A 16,161-nucleotide genomic window follows, 5' to 3' on the forward strand; every position below is an offset into this window, starting at 1 on the left:
CAAAACTGATGGTCAGTTAACAAATACTTTCTTTTCTAAAATCAATTAATCATACAACATGTTGCATCTCAAACTATTAAATGCATCCCATACACTACGTTTTGCAGTATTTCAGTATCAGCTATCAGGACGAGTTAATTTGAACTTCCCTGAAGGGTCAGGAATAAACCAGTTTTCCCAGAGATCAGTGTGGACACTGGGATAGTCCCAAGGTTTGTATCTCCCATTCCAGTGAAGTAATTTAGCTTCTTGCAGAAATTGCTCTGAGTAACGAGCATCAGGACTCCAACCTGCATGGGTAGATTTAAAAAAAAATATTTTGAAAAATGTGGCTTTTAGTAATGGGAGACACTATAGAGTGAGTTAAATTCAGGTGTCTTTTTTTTTCAGAAGTCTGATTAGCATGGTGTCATGTTAATTTACAACTAGTTGTATGATAGAGCAGCTTTTTTTCAGCTTGATGTCTCTTATGTTGCATCAGCAAAAAATCTCAGCAAGTTTCCTCTCTGAAAGCTTCCTCTTTCAACACTTTTAACATCTTGGCATAGCTAGGATTAAAACCAAAATAAAATCTATTCATTTTACCATACCAGCTAAGTCATTATGGTTTTCCTAGGATAATTCACCACTTCCAGGTGAAAGGTAACATCCTCCAGAATGCTGACAACAAACACTGCCAGGCCTCCCATTTTCTTCCACTGCACCTAGCAAAAGACTGATTTTTTTCAGTCTCTCACTGTATTCAGATATTGCATATATTCTTTCCATGTAAGTAATGCATGAGGTAAAGTCACATAGGGTCCTGCACTGGAATCTCACAAGCTCACTTTAGTTCCAGCTTGCAAATGGTGAGAAATTAAACTTACCAAGATGCCTTATGTGCCACATAGGATTAATAGAGGAATACTTTCCATGAAATACAATCAGCATTGGAGAGGTTGCCACGCCTCCCCCAAGGGTACTGCTGTAGAGGTTTTCCCTGCAAAAGGAGAAATAAAAGAATATGTTCAAAACCTCAAGCAATCTTTAGTAAAAAAGGCAGAAATTAAAAATAAGTATCTAGCAAAATTCAAAATAATTTTGAACAGATCAGTTTTCGGCATACTCCTTCCTTCTGCTGTTAATTGATTATATTTGCAATTCCAATTCCTGTGGAGTGAGTTGTTGCTCAAGTAAGATGGGAGTCAGACCCAACATGAAACCAATTTTTTCTACACACAGAATATAATTCTCAAGGCTGACAAAGTTAACTGTAGGGGAAAAAACTGTTAACATAAAGCAATCAAAGAATTTAGCCTGTTTTCTTAAGAAAATGTACATTTTTCCATGTTTTTAAGTCCCTCTTTCTTCCCCTTTCTCCCTCCCCCAGCTTTTAGACCTATAAATTAACCTCCAGCTAGATTTTGTCAAAGCCTAGTTAGTATAAATTAGTATCTAAAGAGTATCAGTTTCCTATGAATTTTGTAATAAATCCAGGGCTAGATCAAGCCTAACCATGGTAAGAGGAGGCATTGGGAGGTGGCAGACAGATGTCTGGCCACAGTGTGCTGATGGCCCTGCTGACCGGTTGGCACATGGGCAAAGCCACCCCACCTATGGGACACTGTGCCACCCCCCTGTGGGGAGGGAACTTGGGAAGTAGCAAGAGATGCTGAGTGACTACAGAACAATAAAATCATAACCTCTCCTCAAAACTGGGTTTCAACTGCTAGGCAATTTTTTTCACTACCATTTCAAAATCCAGCTAAAAGGAGCATGAATGTGTTATTAAGGCATAAAATCAACTTTATAGATTAAATTTGCAGTAACATTAATGGAGGCTTTACTCTTAATATCTCCTTAAGAGCACAGCAATAGTTTGTCAGAATGTTACATAAGTAGAGTAAGAGAAAAACATTTGGCTCCTCACCCATTCACACACTTCCCATTCATGTATCTCCTCTGTTCATTGAAACTAACAAGTAATGGACACAGCACAATAGCACAAACTATTCCATGTCAATTTTATCTTACTAAATTTAAATTTAATCCTTTGCGGAGAAAGAAAATAAACACCAAGTTTTCAAATGCAGGTCAACAGGGAACTAATTTTAAAAATGGTGATTGTTTCACTGTGTCATGGCTTGTTCATGGTCAATAACAAAAATGTAAAATTTCATTCAGCTAGAGAAAAGAAGTGTTTTCTATCGGTGTTCAAAAAAAGATAGTGTCCGGTTACAGCTTGGTTGACGCTAAAACAGGAGAGTCCCCATGCAAATAAGGAAACATTCTTCCTTTAAGCCAGCCTCAGGAAGGGAAGATCATTCAGTGGCTTCATCTCAGACTAAGCTGGTCACCCAAAATGAGAACCATATGTTCTCAGTGTCCCTCAGGATTAAGCATGGTTTGTGAGTAAACACAAGACTAAAATTCCAAGTGGCTGTTTCCTGGTACAGAATTGGTCAGATTTAAACAGATGGAAATGCTGGAAAACGAGTTATTTCACTTGACAAGATCTCAAAAGAAAGACTGCTTGGAGTTAAAAAAAACCCCAAAACTGTAAGAGCTTTTAAACAGGAAGTAAAGCTGTAAACCAAGCATTAAAAGTAAAGTGCAAAGCTGGATTTCTACACATACTCTACATTTCTTTGCATCCACTTTTCCAGCTGCTTTGTGATCCGCTGATGTTTCCATTCAGTCATGTTAGCAACAATTACTCCAGGATTAAAAGAGCAGGTGCTGGGGCTGATGCCAAGATCTCTAATGGCTTGCTTTCTGTAGTCCAGGAATCCCATGTATGTGTTCTAAGAAATAAAAAAAATATGTTCATCCCCTATGAATCTCTAAAGATACGTGTAAATGCATCTCACTGTCACTGAGAGGGAGACTAAATATGCTCTCCCAAGGATGAGTTTCTGAATAGTGGTTACCTGTCATGGTTTCCATATGACAAGGCTGTAAGGCAGGATACTTCCTGATACTAAATTGCTTTTTCCACAGCATTGTACCATGGAAGTTTGATAAGGCTTTTCCCCCGCTCTGTTTGTCTTTTAGTAGCTCACACTAAACGATGCAGGATCACAATTGTACCCGTAATGCTAGAGGGATGCACTGACAGTTCTGGGGAACTCAGGTCAGGAATTAGCCTCAAACCTTGTTTTCCTAGGTTTTGTTCCCAAATAATATCATACATTCAGTCTTCACTGAATGATCTATAAATGCTCGTGATCTACTGATAGCAAAATACCAAATGTAAATTAGTAGAATGCAAAAAACAATAGAGGTTCAAATTATTGCAGAAAATTACTCTGCATAGCATTACAGAGTTACTACAAAAAGTCTTTCATTACTTGTACAACCATTACAAAGCTATCTATGTATATATAAAACTTTCGCTTTGGGGAAAACACATAAAATCATCTTACACTTATGGGCAAACACATTCATTATTAGAATTCCAGAATGGCATCTTACCTGCATCCCTACACTTCTAATCATTTCATGTGTAGAAGGCAGATCACAATCATCTGAAAAAGCTGCTGCATGTCCAGGAGCTAACTTAGTATCGTAGAGTTCCTGGATGTCACCTGATTACAGAAAGGTCACAAGCATTAAACAACACCTACTGCACTGCTACAGAGCTGATAGGATAACATCAGTTCTCATACCTTACTTATAACCACACCAGTTTTTAGGGATAGCCCAGATATTCAATTTTGTAATATGGGACCATTTTCTAATTTGAGTCCTGCACCTGGATGCCTAAGGTCTATCTTCAGATATTATCACTGGTATTCAATACATTCGTGTTTTGGGTGTCCAAAATCAGCTACAGCAGAAGCCAATTGGACTGTTAAAAAGCTGGTTACAAACTTAGGCATTCATAGAGCTTGTCTTTGGAGAGGAAGGGCACAGGCAATTCTGAGCCTCTTCAAGTCCCACAGAAGTGCCACTTCAGTGCCTTGCACAGATGAGGTTTTTCCTGGTGTTAGTGCATTTATACTTCCTAGGAGATACCTGGATTCCCAGCAATGGCTGACTGAAATGTGCCTATCATTTGACCATCCCTGCTGACTTCACAGCCCACCCAGCTCCTTCCTGGTTGAGGGAGACAATGCAGTGCCTAGCACCTCACTCATCACCTGGCTGTCAGGTACCCAAGATGTGCCAGAACAGTTTCAGGGCAGGTGGGAAGCACAAGTGAGCCTGCATCCCAACCCCTTACAGCTTCCAGTTCTACTTTTGCTTTCATCTCTTTTACTAGTTGTGCTGCTGGTCTTCTGCCAGGTGAAACAGCTGAATCAGCTGCTTCTGCAGCTGCACAACTGCAGGTTACACACCTAACAGGAGCTGCCTGGGGACAGGACAGGCCACTTGGTCAGCAGCAGCCTACCATGAGGTGTAATGTGAAACTGCACCTTTATCCTGCAGCTCCACAATCACCATCAGCTGACACCCCCAGGGAAAGAGAAAGCCCAGTGCTGGTGAACACAGCTGCAGAGAGGGGCGACGGGGAAGTGGTGGGCTCAGCTTGAGCTGCTCGTAAAACTGGAGTCCAAATGAAGACCTGGAACCTTTCAAAGAGTTAAATATTGCTGCTGCCCCTTGATGATAGGCAGAACAACAAAACCAAAAAGCAGGGATTGCCACTGGAAACACTCGTGTTGAGGAACTGTAATATGAAGTCAATGGCAAACTGAGACGGGCAGAGCAGATTAGTTGTCTTTCATAAAGCAGCAAATAGTGACCCCTTTAAGTGCAGGTGGTCTGAAATCTGCCTCTAGAGAGACAAAACTATAAAAAGGTGCAGAAAAGCAGTGGAGAAATATACTTTTGTTGTGTGTAAATTCACTGGTCTTAATGTTCTTACAGCAAAGACTAATTTAGGCCAAAAAATTTATTGTAGTTATACTCAGTTCTTTCCAAAGGAAATTTTCATCGGAACATCCCTTTAATGTTTAACAAGAATAGGTAAAATGGTTTTGTTGTCCCTGGGCCCTAGCTAGGGCAAGGAGGAGTGAGGTAAGTAGCCAGCTTGTGCTCAGGAACTGGCTGGGCATCAGTCTATCCACCAGAGTAGTGACTTGTTCTCCTTTCTTCTCTCTTATCCCACTTATTCTCTGCTTATTAAGCAATTATTCATTTGTTTGTATTTTTGTGACCCTTGAGTTTTCTTGCTTTTGTTTTTCCTTTCCTCTTCCCCCATCCCACTGCAGGTGGGTATGGGGAAAAGTAAATGAGCACCTGTGTGGGGCTCAGCTGCCCACCAGCATTAAAGCACAACACTCTGGTTAAAAAGTGCTTTAAAATAACAAGAAAATGTGATAAAACACTTATGAAGACAACAGTTCTACAGAGAAAAAAACAGCAGCTGGGAAACAGAACAGAAAAACACTCACAAGAAATGAATCTTCAAAAAAGTAATCGGTCTTCAAAAGAGATTACTTTGATGATAAGAAAAAAAAGTGATTTTTTCAGGATTTTAATGTCTTGTAATTGCTCCCACTTGACTAGGAACTCTGAAATCTTTGATTGTGATTCTGTGAATTGCTTTGGATTCTGAGCTGAAGATGCTCAAAACCATATTTTGAGTGTTTGGAGTTTCAATCTTCTTATTTGAGTAAATTCCTCTTGCTCTCAAGAACAGCAATTCTGGATGAGGAATTGGTAGCATTTGTGGGAATTTAAATACTAGCAGGAAATGCATGTCACACACTTAATAAACATTGCAGCATCTGAGTGAAATCCATGGTATCTTTCAGCAATTGACCAGAATCAATTTAAATGAAACCCACATACATTTTTGATCACAATTATTCAAAATATATGCAGATAAGTTCTTCCTCAAACTTTCATTTAAGCAAACAGATTATTTGTAGTTTCCCTAAGTTCACACTGAGCACCTGCCTCAGTTTCTGTTATAGCTCATATTTCCAAATGGCTGTAAAAGCTGCAATAACTTTGATTTTAATTCTGTTAGAAAGTGCTTTTCATACAAGACCTTACCTTGAACAATGACATCATCATCCAAATATATTACTTTCTCATGTTTCTGGATAAGCAAAGGAAGATAAAATCGAACAAAGTTCAGCTATTAAACAGAAAGAAAAAATATAGATTAAATGGTAAAACTGTTTAATGAAGTAGTCTCAGGCTTCTGTGTCTACTAAGTCAGTTTGAATTTCTCTTTTCTTTGTGCACCAATCAGTGATCATTTGCTTCCTCCCCCACAGCTTTACTACTACCTCAAATCCAGTATTGTTACTCTTACTGATGTTATTATTTATCCCTATTTATTTCCTATGGCCCTAACCATGCAACCCAAAACTGTTGCTTCCTCACAGAATCCTTTAGGTTGGAAAGGGCCTTTTGAGATCGTCTTGTTCAACTCCCCTTCTGCAGCAGGGTCCACTCAAGCAGGCTGACAGGGACCATGCCCAGTTGGGTCCTGGACAAACTCATGATTTAAAAAGTCTTTTCTTTAGCCCAGACGGAATTTCATGTTATTTGTGCCCATTGCCTCTTGTCCCTCCCCTCAAGTATTTATACAGATTGATAAGATCCTCCTGAATCTGATCTTCTCTAGGCTGAAACAGCTTCAACTCGTTCAGCCTCTCATACAAAAGATGCTTCAGCCCCTTAATCATCTTTGGAGCCCATGTTGGACTTGTCCCAGTAAGTCAATATCTTTCTTGCCCTGGTGGGCTCAGAACTGGACATTGTACTTCAGATGCAGCCTCACCAGTGCAGAGAGGAAGGAGCACCTTTCTGGACCCACTGCCAATGCTCTTCCTAGTGCACTTCTACAGCATACATCACACCAAACACTACAACATTTAATAGCATCATCAATCCGCTCTAAAGGAATGATTTGAGTGGCACCACAGACATGGGCTAACAACTTCTACAACAGCAATGAAGAACAGAGAAGAGGGAAAAAGGACTGACAATGTAAGAACAACCATAAGGATTCAGACCATTTTACCCAGCACCTGTCTTCAGAGTGGCCCTAACCAGATGCTCAGGGGAAAATAAAAATAGAGCAAGCATCCAGAACAGTTGCTCCAAGTATTCTCCTAGCTTTCAGTTATTTTCAGCTCAAGGGATTTTTCTGATCTAGATGTGATCTGTCTAAATATGAACTTCGATCCTAACTGAACCCCTGTACATTTTTACACCCACAAGACCTTTCAGCAAGGAATTCTAGAGATGTAGCACTCATTGCATGCAAAGTGTGCAACATCTCTTGTTTATGCTGACTGTCACTCTGACTAATTTCATCTCATAGCCATAAGTTCTTGCATTGGAAGAGACATATACATACCCCCTCCATGAAACGGAACAGACTTAGGACACTTTAAAGCCCATATAAATATTAAAAACCTCAACAATTTAATATGTGGTGTTCATTGACTCACAGGCTGCAGTAGCTCAGGACGTGATGCATCTTGTCTGATTTTTCCTTTTAGTACCATAGGATTGAATTCCACAACCTTGAATTTTATTTCTTTCAGTTTAGAATTTTCAATCCATTTTCTATAATAAAAAGAAGAGAAGTGATAACAGAAATATCAAGTGTGTGGCAAGTACTTCCAGTATGAAATTCACATATACTTAGGAGAATAATAAGAGACCTTGAAAGCTCACTTGATCTATTCTATCCCAACACAGAATCACTTGTCTAAAGCTATTGCACACAGACCTTTGTGAAACCTGTTCTTGAAACAAATTTTTTAAAAATCCCCCACAAAAACCCCAACAAAACAAACACTCCACCCCACTGCCAAAACCAGACTCTGTATGTTGCCCAAACAACCCAGCTTTCACCATTACTTCCAATGAATTATATTCTTCTAAGATCTCTTGCTATAATTAAGGATCATTATTTCTTATCCTATCTACAGTGCTTTTAAAGCTGAGGTTAGTTTTCTTCCTTTCACAGTTTTATGCTCTTCCAGATGGCTTCTACGTCACCTCCTGATGATGTTTTCTTCAGACTAAACTAATTTTTTTTTCATATTTTTGTCAGATTTCTTATCGCCACTGTTTATTTTCTCTCCTGACACAAACTGTGGGTAAAAAGGCTACAGAAGTGAAGTAGCCAGAGGTGAGAACTGCCAAGAAATGTTTTAGTATTCATTCACAACTTGGTCCTCTTTAAGACAACGTTTGCAAATTTTAAAACTGAAACAGAATGAGCTGAAACTTCATGAAATTACATGCATTGAAATATCAGGATATAATTTCCTTTCATGAAATGAAGAATTCTCATTTCATGAGAGAAATGAAATGAGACCTCAGAGAATGAAGTGAAATGAGAAGAAGGAACATGAAATATGATGAAATGAAATGGAAAGGCAATTATTTAATGATGTGAAATAAATGAAAGGGAATGGAATGAAGTGTATTGAAATGAGATGAAACATCAAGAAATTATATTCCTTGAAATCTCGAGATTTCATTTTCCTTCATGAAATGAGGAATTTTCATTTCATGAAAGGAAATAAATTGAGAAATTATGGATTAAAGCAAAATGGATAGAAAGGAAAGAAAAATGTAATGAAGTGAAACTGAGAAAAATAAAATTCTGAAATTAAGTGAAAACAACAAAATTGAATGGAATGAAATCAAGTGATGTGAAATGAACCAAAACTTAATGAGATGATATTCATTGAAATCTTGAGATTTCATTTCCTTTCGTGAAATGAAGAATTCTCATTTCACGAAAGGAAATGAAATGAGAAATCAAGGAATGAAGTGAAATGGAAAGAAAGGAAAGTCATTGCAATACTTTTTGGGCCTCTTTTTGTAACTTTAATACATCGTCTTAGCTGAAATTAGCTTTAAACAGCAAGTTTTTCTACTCTAAAGCTGAAGACACAGCACCAGAGGAGAGGTAAGTGCAGTGCCACAAAGTGGGACTGTGACAAGTAGACAGTATATCCTTACCTTACTACAGACTCTTCTGCAGCCTATTTACAAAAAGCTGAGAAGCACAGGTATGGCATGGCCTGGCTATTTCACACCCCTTTGCACAGGTCAGTGTCTTGTGGAGGAAAAAGTGTCCTTTTTCCATCATGTACGGAATCCTGCAGGTTGCTACCAATAGCACTCCATTTCCCTGAGAAGTCCTCCCAAGTGTTACGCCTGTGCTAGGGGGAACAATCACGTGGCTCTAACTACAGCCTGAAACAAAACAAGGCTGGTGTGTACCGAATGTGTGGGATGGTTGTCTTCAGCCCAACGATGTAGAACAAAACATTGGCCTCTGTGTTGCTGTAGATGCTACTGATGGCTGCTACAGCTGCGCCCATCCTGCCCGCAGCAGCACAGATCACCACTGGGATTTCTTCTTCCATTTCCTCAGGACTCTCCAAATCAACTACAAGAAACAAACCCATTTTACATCAGATCTGGCTCACAAAAATGACTAAGTACTTCCATAAGCAGTGGACTAATTTCACCATCACCCCATTTTTTTGCTTACCACGTCCTATACACATCCCCATCTGGCAAGGCACACAACTTGAGCTGTTGCTAATCCAGAACTACTTGCAGGTTGACTGGACTGATGGATGCCTCCAGAGAATAAATAAGAGAGTTCTTGGCATCTTCTACTCAGCAGGGGCACAATTCAGCCTGTCCTTCATGTAGCTGCTTATTCATATGAAACCTGAAGAGGTTTGAATACCTTTGAGACTTCTACATCTCAGTTATATTTAGCACAAATTGAACAATAGGTTCCAAAATTATCAAAGGAAGGAGGTAAGTCAGAGACAGAGCAATTGCATGAGCTCCACTTCTTTGGCAAGCTGACTTGAAAGGAATAGTGCAAAAATTTGCACCAGCAGGAAGTTGCTAATGATATAAGGGAAAATACCTAAACTACACTCAATCAGGTCACATTCCTGCTAAGGAAGATTTTTATCCCTGATTAGCACTGATTAACTTACAGAACTTAAATGGATATATTTATACTGTTAAAACATAACAATTACACTCATAACAAGCCCAACAAAAATATACTGAAAATAAATTATTTATATCAAGACAGAGTTTGTTTACCTTGGGAACAGTGAATAAGCTATTTGTATAAACATTTAATACCAGTCCAACCTCATTAACCTAGCAGGTTTCTGTAACTATAAAAATTCCAGCAAAAACTTCTGCTGTAAATGTGAAGATTTGATGCTCTAGCTGAAATGAATAAGCAGGCCAAGAACATTCCCAGGGAGGCAGGTCATGATCAAACCTTATTACCACTTGACAGCTCCAATCTGCTCAGCTCAAGTAAGGATATACTCCAGCATCCATCTACATCAGTGACATCTGGATAAAAACTTAATCAGATTTACTACTCTTAGTCATCACTATCAATCTCCCATGATTTTATTAAAGTAACTCAGAAGCAAAACGTTTTTTCATCCCAGACCATATGCAACAGTGTGAGTAGCTCATCTACTGCAGGACAAACAGGATTCAGTAAGGTGAAAAGTGCTGTTCAAGGTAAGACATAAGGAGAATAAAACAGGAACATAAGTGAAACACAAGTGCAAGTCACTTACCCGTTTCATTTTTTAATGCCAATGGCACCTGGTGAACTTTGTTATACAGAATAGCGCACACGGTTAAAACAAGAAGTAACAGTAAGATCTGGTTAACTGAAACAAGAGGGAGAATGTGTTAACAATCAGTATAACAGCTGATTCCCAAGTAGCTGATTAAAAAAAAAAAAAAATCCAATTTGTGACCAGTACAGATGATAGAAGAATTTCATAAGCTGTATCTATTGTGCTTTTCTCATATTATTTGATCAAGCTTAAAATTTTATGTTATAAAACACAACATTAACTCTCCCCTGTTAAGGTAATCCCAAACTATCTGATTTTCATGGTTAATTTGCTCACTAAATCATAAGACTCCTGATATATATGGGTTATCCGTACTAGAAAATTCAGGTGTCTGAACTTTACCAGGAGCTTGGAACATTTTTTCCCTGGCTAGTCTGCTGTCTGTTTACACACACTTAATGAGTTAATTATTTTTACGTAGCCCCTTCATTCTGTCATGCTTCCCTCATAAAACTTCAAACACAGCAGAATTTTTTTATCTATTTCAATGTTCAGATTTTCAAGGTGTATTTGAGCAAAACCTTAAAAATTCTAGAAAAACAAACCCACCATTCTACAGAAACCAGGAATGTTTCAATATATTTGAAAATACTTATTTTGACAGGGTAATTTAAATTAACAACATCAAAGCAAGGCAAAGACCTGGCTGTGTACTCTGATTTATAGTCCCTAAAAGACTGTCTTGTACAAATTTAAGTCATTCAGCACAAATCAAGCATGTGCAGGAGTTGGGAGAGTTCACCAAACACAACAGGGAAGGAATCCATTGCCCTCATCAACAGTTACTATGATGATGGGTGTTGCTTCAGACTACTTTGTTACTTTTGCACCACCATAAAACGTACTTAAGGTGCTCAAAAGAGCAAAGGGAATGGAGTTCTGCTCTATTTTAATCAAAATGGCCAGCTGGCCACAAGACTAGATTGAAATTGGTAAACATATGTCACCAAACCTGCACTAATTTAAACCAAATGAGGAAAAGCCCATTGAATTCTGAGAAATTTTGGGCACATAAGTAAAGGCAAAAGTCCATTTTCAGTCACTGACCATTACAGCTGATAAGAACCCCAAAATTTTTGGGGCCACATCTCAATATTGAGTACGAACAGCATTAATGTGCAGAGCCCTGTAAAAGTCAGCTTCAGGGCTCTGGGCACAATTCACATGAAAACAGCAGCTACTTGCAGTATCGGTGGGAAGTGTCAGAATCTCCAGTCTCAAGTGAGTAATTTTAAATTAATGGGAATTATGATTGTACTCATCTGACATAGTTAACAGGAAAAGACTTATTTGCATACTTAAAGTTAAGCATAATTTAGCAATATTAGAACTATAAAGTCGTATGCAACTGTGATAACAGTTGCATGAGAAATTGGATTTGACATTTCTGTCCTCTTTTTTAAAAAATATGTCTTTCAAATGTTTTTAATCTCTCTTACTTTTCTTTAAAAGAGCCATGTGTCCTGTTGGATGAGAACTGTGATCTGTGGTAAAATAAAATAAAAAAATAATTAAAAAAAAAAAAAAAGAGAGAAATATCATTAATGCCAGAAATGAATTCTAGTTAGTTATATAAAGGACTAGGTTTTGGATTATCAAATTTTACTGCTGAACTGGTAAAAGTAAAACTGCACTTAATCTCTGTAAATATCTTTTTTTAAACAAATAACTAATATTCTGAGTTAGAAATATTTTTATTAATAATTTAAGCAACTAATAGCTTGTAAAAAATGTTTCAATAAATCCCATCTGATCATCTATTCAGTAGGCGATTTTTAGTACCTTTTAAAATACTCTGCAAAGAAGTATTAAAACACCCACTAATGCAATTTATGAATATATTTATCTCTGATTTCACCTCAAACATAATAACTATCACAATTACTAATCTCTTCCTAGAGCATGCATTCCCAAACACATGGGAATCTCATACCAGGGCAGTGTCTTCTAGACTCTCAAAAAATTGCAGAGCAATAGTGAAAATGTTTTCTTACAGTGCTATCCTTGCAGTGTGTGTAATGTGGCTTGTATTTATATACATTTTTTGTGATGCTGAAGAAAAGGAGGTTGCCTTCCCTAAAATTGTGCTTCTAGTCCAGGCCTGAGAGTGGCCATGATTTTATTCCTGAGAAGACAGAACATAATCCCTAAAGTACAGAATTATGAGAAATACAACATTTGTTTGAATTCTGGACCCAAAACTACCATTTATGGAGGAAAACACAAACCAGATTACCAAAACAACAACAACAGACAGCAAAAAACAGCACCAGAAGTTGGGGGGGGGGGGGGGGGGGGGGGGGGGGAAGAGAAAAATCCAACTGTGTGATCTAACCTTTATTCTATGTAGGCATAGAACAGAAAACAATTTTTTCTGTTTCCACATATACAGATATGGACACATTACAGCACAGATAAAGAAATAAGATGGGTACTGTGCACACATAAAAATGAAGTTAATTCCAGCTCCTTGACAAATCAGACAGAACAGCAAGAATTCTTGAAACCTGAGTCACAAAACTGACCACCTCTCATTGGTTAGTGCTCAAGTTCAGGCAGCATCCTAGATTAGTCTCTGTTTTGAACAATGAATTAAATGACAACAAAAAATATTACTAAAAAAATGTAAGATGTAGCTTTGTTCACAAACCATTTATATTCACATGTATTTAAGTCCCAGCTGATGACTAAATTGCAGTGAGAAAGGAGTATTCTGGAAATTCTTTCACATCTGCACTACTTATCTACATTCCAGCAGACCGTTCTCTTCATGTGGCATTAATTTACACAGAGGAAATCAAGCTTATCTGTCGGAAAAAACCACAGCTGTTGAAAGCCCTTCTCTCATGCATTAAACACAAATACTGCCTTCTTTTACATTTAAAAACTTTACTCATTTAGGTAAGCAGAGCAACAAAGGAACCTGCTACACTCTTGGACTAATTTTCTAACCCCACTTTAGCTAATCACAATCTTCCCCGATTTCCACAGAGCTACCTACTGTCTTTGAATTAGCAATTGTAACATCAGCCACAAACAGTCCTGATGATCATTGCAAGATGAAAGCTGCACAGCCACAGCTTCATGCTATCTTCAGAAATTATTAAATCTACATAAACTGGACCATGTTTTAAACCTTAAAATCCAAGACAGACTCTCACACCAGTCGGAATTCTACAACTACAGCATTCCTAAGCCTCTGAAACACCAATTGATTACCTACTGATTTTTAAGAAAAGAGAGGTATACTTGTTCCCCTGCAAATATTTACTCAGGTTTTTCTGACTGCAGACATTATTTCCTGGAACCTGGCAGTCCCTAACTCAGTTGCCAAATCCTATAACAAAACGAGGGGCTGCAGAAGGGAAAGCTCAAAACCAGTGACATTATTGCTCAGATATTTCCTGCTTAATTAGTCTTTTTACCTCTTCAAAGCAGCACAGTATTCGGGACTCCTCTCTCCTGAAGCGCTGTGGAGCTATTTACTTGGATCCTAGATAGCCCACAGCTGTAAGCACTCTTGCCAAAGCGTCCTTGACCACCATCCTCCTTTGAAGTCACCCGAACAAGGGCCTTACAGGGCACAGTAACAGTTTTACGATTCAATTCCTTTTTCGGACTCTTCAAAGTTTACTTTGGAGTTGTGCTGGTTTTCCTTTCTTTCTCTGCCGCTGAGGAATAGCGCAGAGTCCAGACGCTGCACTGGAGGAATGAGAGCACATAAACCACTTCCAGATGTGCAGAATGATGAGGCAGCCCCAGATCTGGCAAACTTGCCTCAGAGCTTCAGCTAGCAGATTGCAAACAAATCCCATAAGACAAAAAGTCTTAAAGGGGTGGGGGAAAGAGAAGGAAACAAACCCTTCCAGAAGTTACTTCAACAATCTAGCTGCAAGTTAGGTTTTTAGTCATTATTTATGGCAAATGTGAACAGGTAACTAGTGTGCAAGAGCCAGGCTACAACATGCCAAAGTCTAACAGAAGGCCAAAGTTTTTCCAGTGTCTGTTGGCAGAGTTCTTGAGAGTCAAAAGCTAAGGGAAACTTGCAAAAGTCAACTCTGAACATGCATTTTGACTTGAATCATCTCGTTTCCTAATCTCTGAGCATTTAATCCACAGGTTTGGTTTACATTAAAAAGGATTTTAGATCAAGGTAACCAGCACATGGTGATACCCTGCCTCCTAAGCTCTCCTGGAATGCTTTTGCAGTTTTACTTCTACAGCACTTCTTTTATTTGAATTCTGTCCCTCCCTTCTAGGAATGAACACTGTTTTGTCACAAGACTTTCATGAATACTGAAAGGAATAATAATAAATATCTTCAACTCTAAACTATTTTTTTAATTTTTATTGTGAGGCAGTGCAAAATTTATGAGTAGTAGTCAGTAAAGGTCTTTAAAAAGGTCTTCAGTGTTCTAAATTAAAATTGCTGTTCCATTTGCAGGAGCCAAAAATGTGAATTTTCAACCGTGTGTCTCAAACAGGCCCAAACTGTATTATCTGAGTCTGATTTTGCACAGGAGTCCATCTTCTGCTTGAACAAAAAATAAATGAAGAGTTATACATACAGTTATGCGCTTCGTGCAGATGGCTACAACTATTAGTATTTTTCTGTGCTGTGGAATTTAATTTGTATTGAGCTCATGCTTACCAAAATCCACCTATGTTTTTTTCACATTCCTTTCCATTTCTATGTGAATCTGAACAGGTCTAAGCAGCACCGTCATATGAGCCTGCAGAACTGGGACCGGCTCCTTCACCTGGCAGAACCCTCGGGATTACTGGCAATGCAGTAACACCTTCACAGAACCAGGTTGGAAAAGAACTCTGAAATTATCGAGTCCAGCCTATGACCACACATCACGCTGTCAACTAGACCATGGCAGTAAGTGCCACATGCAGTCTTTCCTTTAACACCTCCACCACATCCCTGGGCAGCCCATGCCAATGTCTAGTCACCCTTTCTGTGAAGAAATTTCTCCTGTTGTCCAACCTCAATTATACATCTCAGCATCAGATTTACTATGTAGAACTCAACACTGACAAGAGGCTTTTAGCACCAGATACACCCTCTTTGGATTCCTCTCAGCGTCCCACGTTTCTATATTCTCACACAACACCCCTCTCACACAGGAAAAAGCAGCTTCTCTCCTGCACAACGAGACCTTCGAATTCTCTCACATCACCCGCTGCTAGCTGTAGAACCGAAACCTCGGTTGCTAATCTCAACCTTCGGTGTTTAAACAGCAACTCATTTCTTTCTCGCTGCACACCTCGCAGGCAGCAGCATTGCCTCGCCTACCACTAGCCAGTTAAAAAAAAAAAACCCATAATGTGCTACACGTTTCTGAGGGCTCGGAGGGAGAGCGGGTGCCCCAAGCTGAGGGAGCACCCCTCGGGCGGGGTGCGCTGCAGGCGGGAAGCCCCTCCACAGGGGCTGCCGTCGGAGCACGGCCGAGCCCGGGGGCTCCGCGGGCGCGGAGGGGGCCGTGCCGAGCCGGGGCTGCGGCGGAGGCGGCCGCGGGGCGGGACACGGACCCGCCGCCCTCAC

At 39.2% G+C, this 16,161-nt stretch overlaps 1 protein-coding gene across 1 annotated transcript; it reads right to left on the bottom strand.

Annotated features, from left to right (window-relative positions):
* Positions 1 to 117: 117 nt before the first annotated feature.
* On the bottom strand, positions 118 to 14,061 carry GLT8D2 (glycosyltransferase 8 domain containing 2; the record flags this gene model as incomplete). The annotated part of the gene is made up of 10 exons (XM_082281200.1): positions 14,036 to 14,061; positions 12,050 to 12,094; positions 10,545 to 10,640; positions 9,193 to 9,361; positions 7,398 to 7,515; positions 5,986 to 6,070; positions 3,454 to 3,566; positions 2,617 to 2,783; positions 867 to 979; positions 118 to 290 (listed from the first exon to the last, which is right to left on the bottom strand). Exons 2-10 carry the CDS (start codon positions 12,066 to 12,068, stop codon positions 118 to 120), a joined length of 1,053 nt encoding a protein of 350 aa, XP_082137326.1. The 5' UTR covers positions 12,069 to 12,094; positions 14,036 to 14,061.
* Between the last annotated feature and the right edge of the window lie 2,100 nt (positions 14,062 to 16,161).

The sequence above is a fragment of the Coloeus monedula genome, assembly GCF_965178545.1.
Source record: "Coloeus monedula genome assembly, chromosome: 4".
In the NCBI taxonomy this organism is placed as follows: Eukaryota; Metazoa; Chordata; class Aves; order Passeriformes; family Corvidae; genus Coloeus; species Coloeus monedula.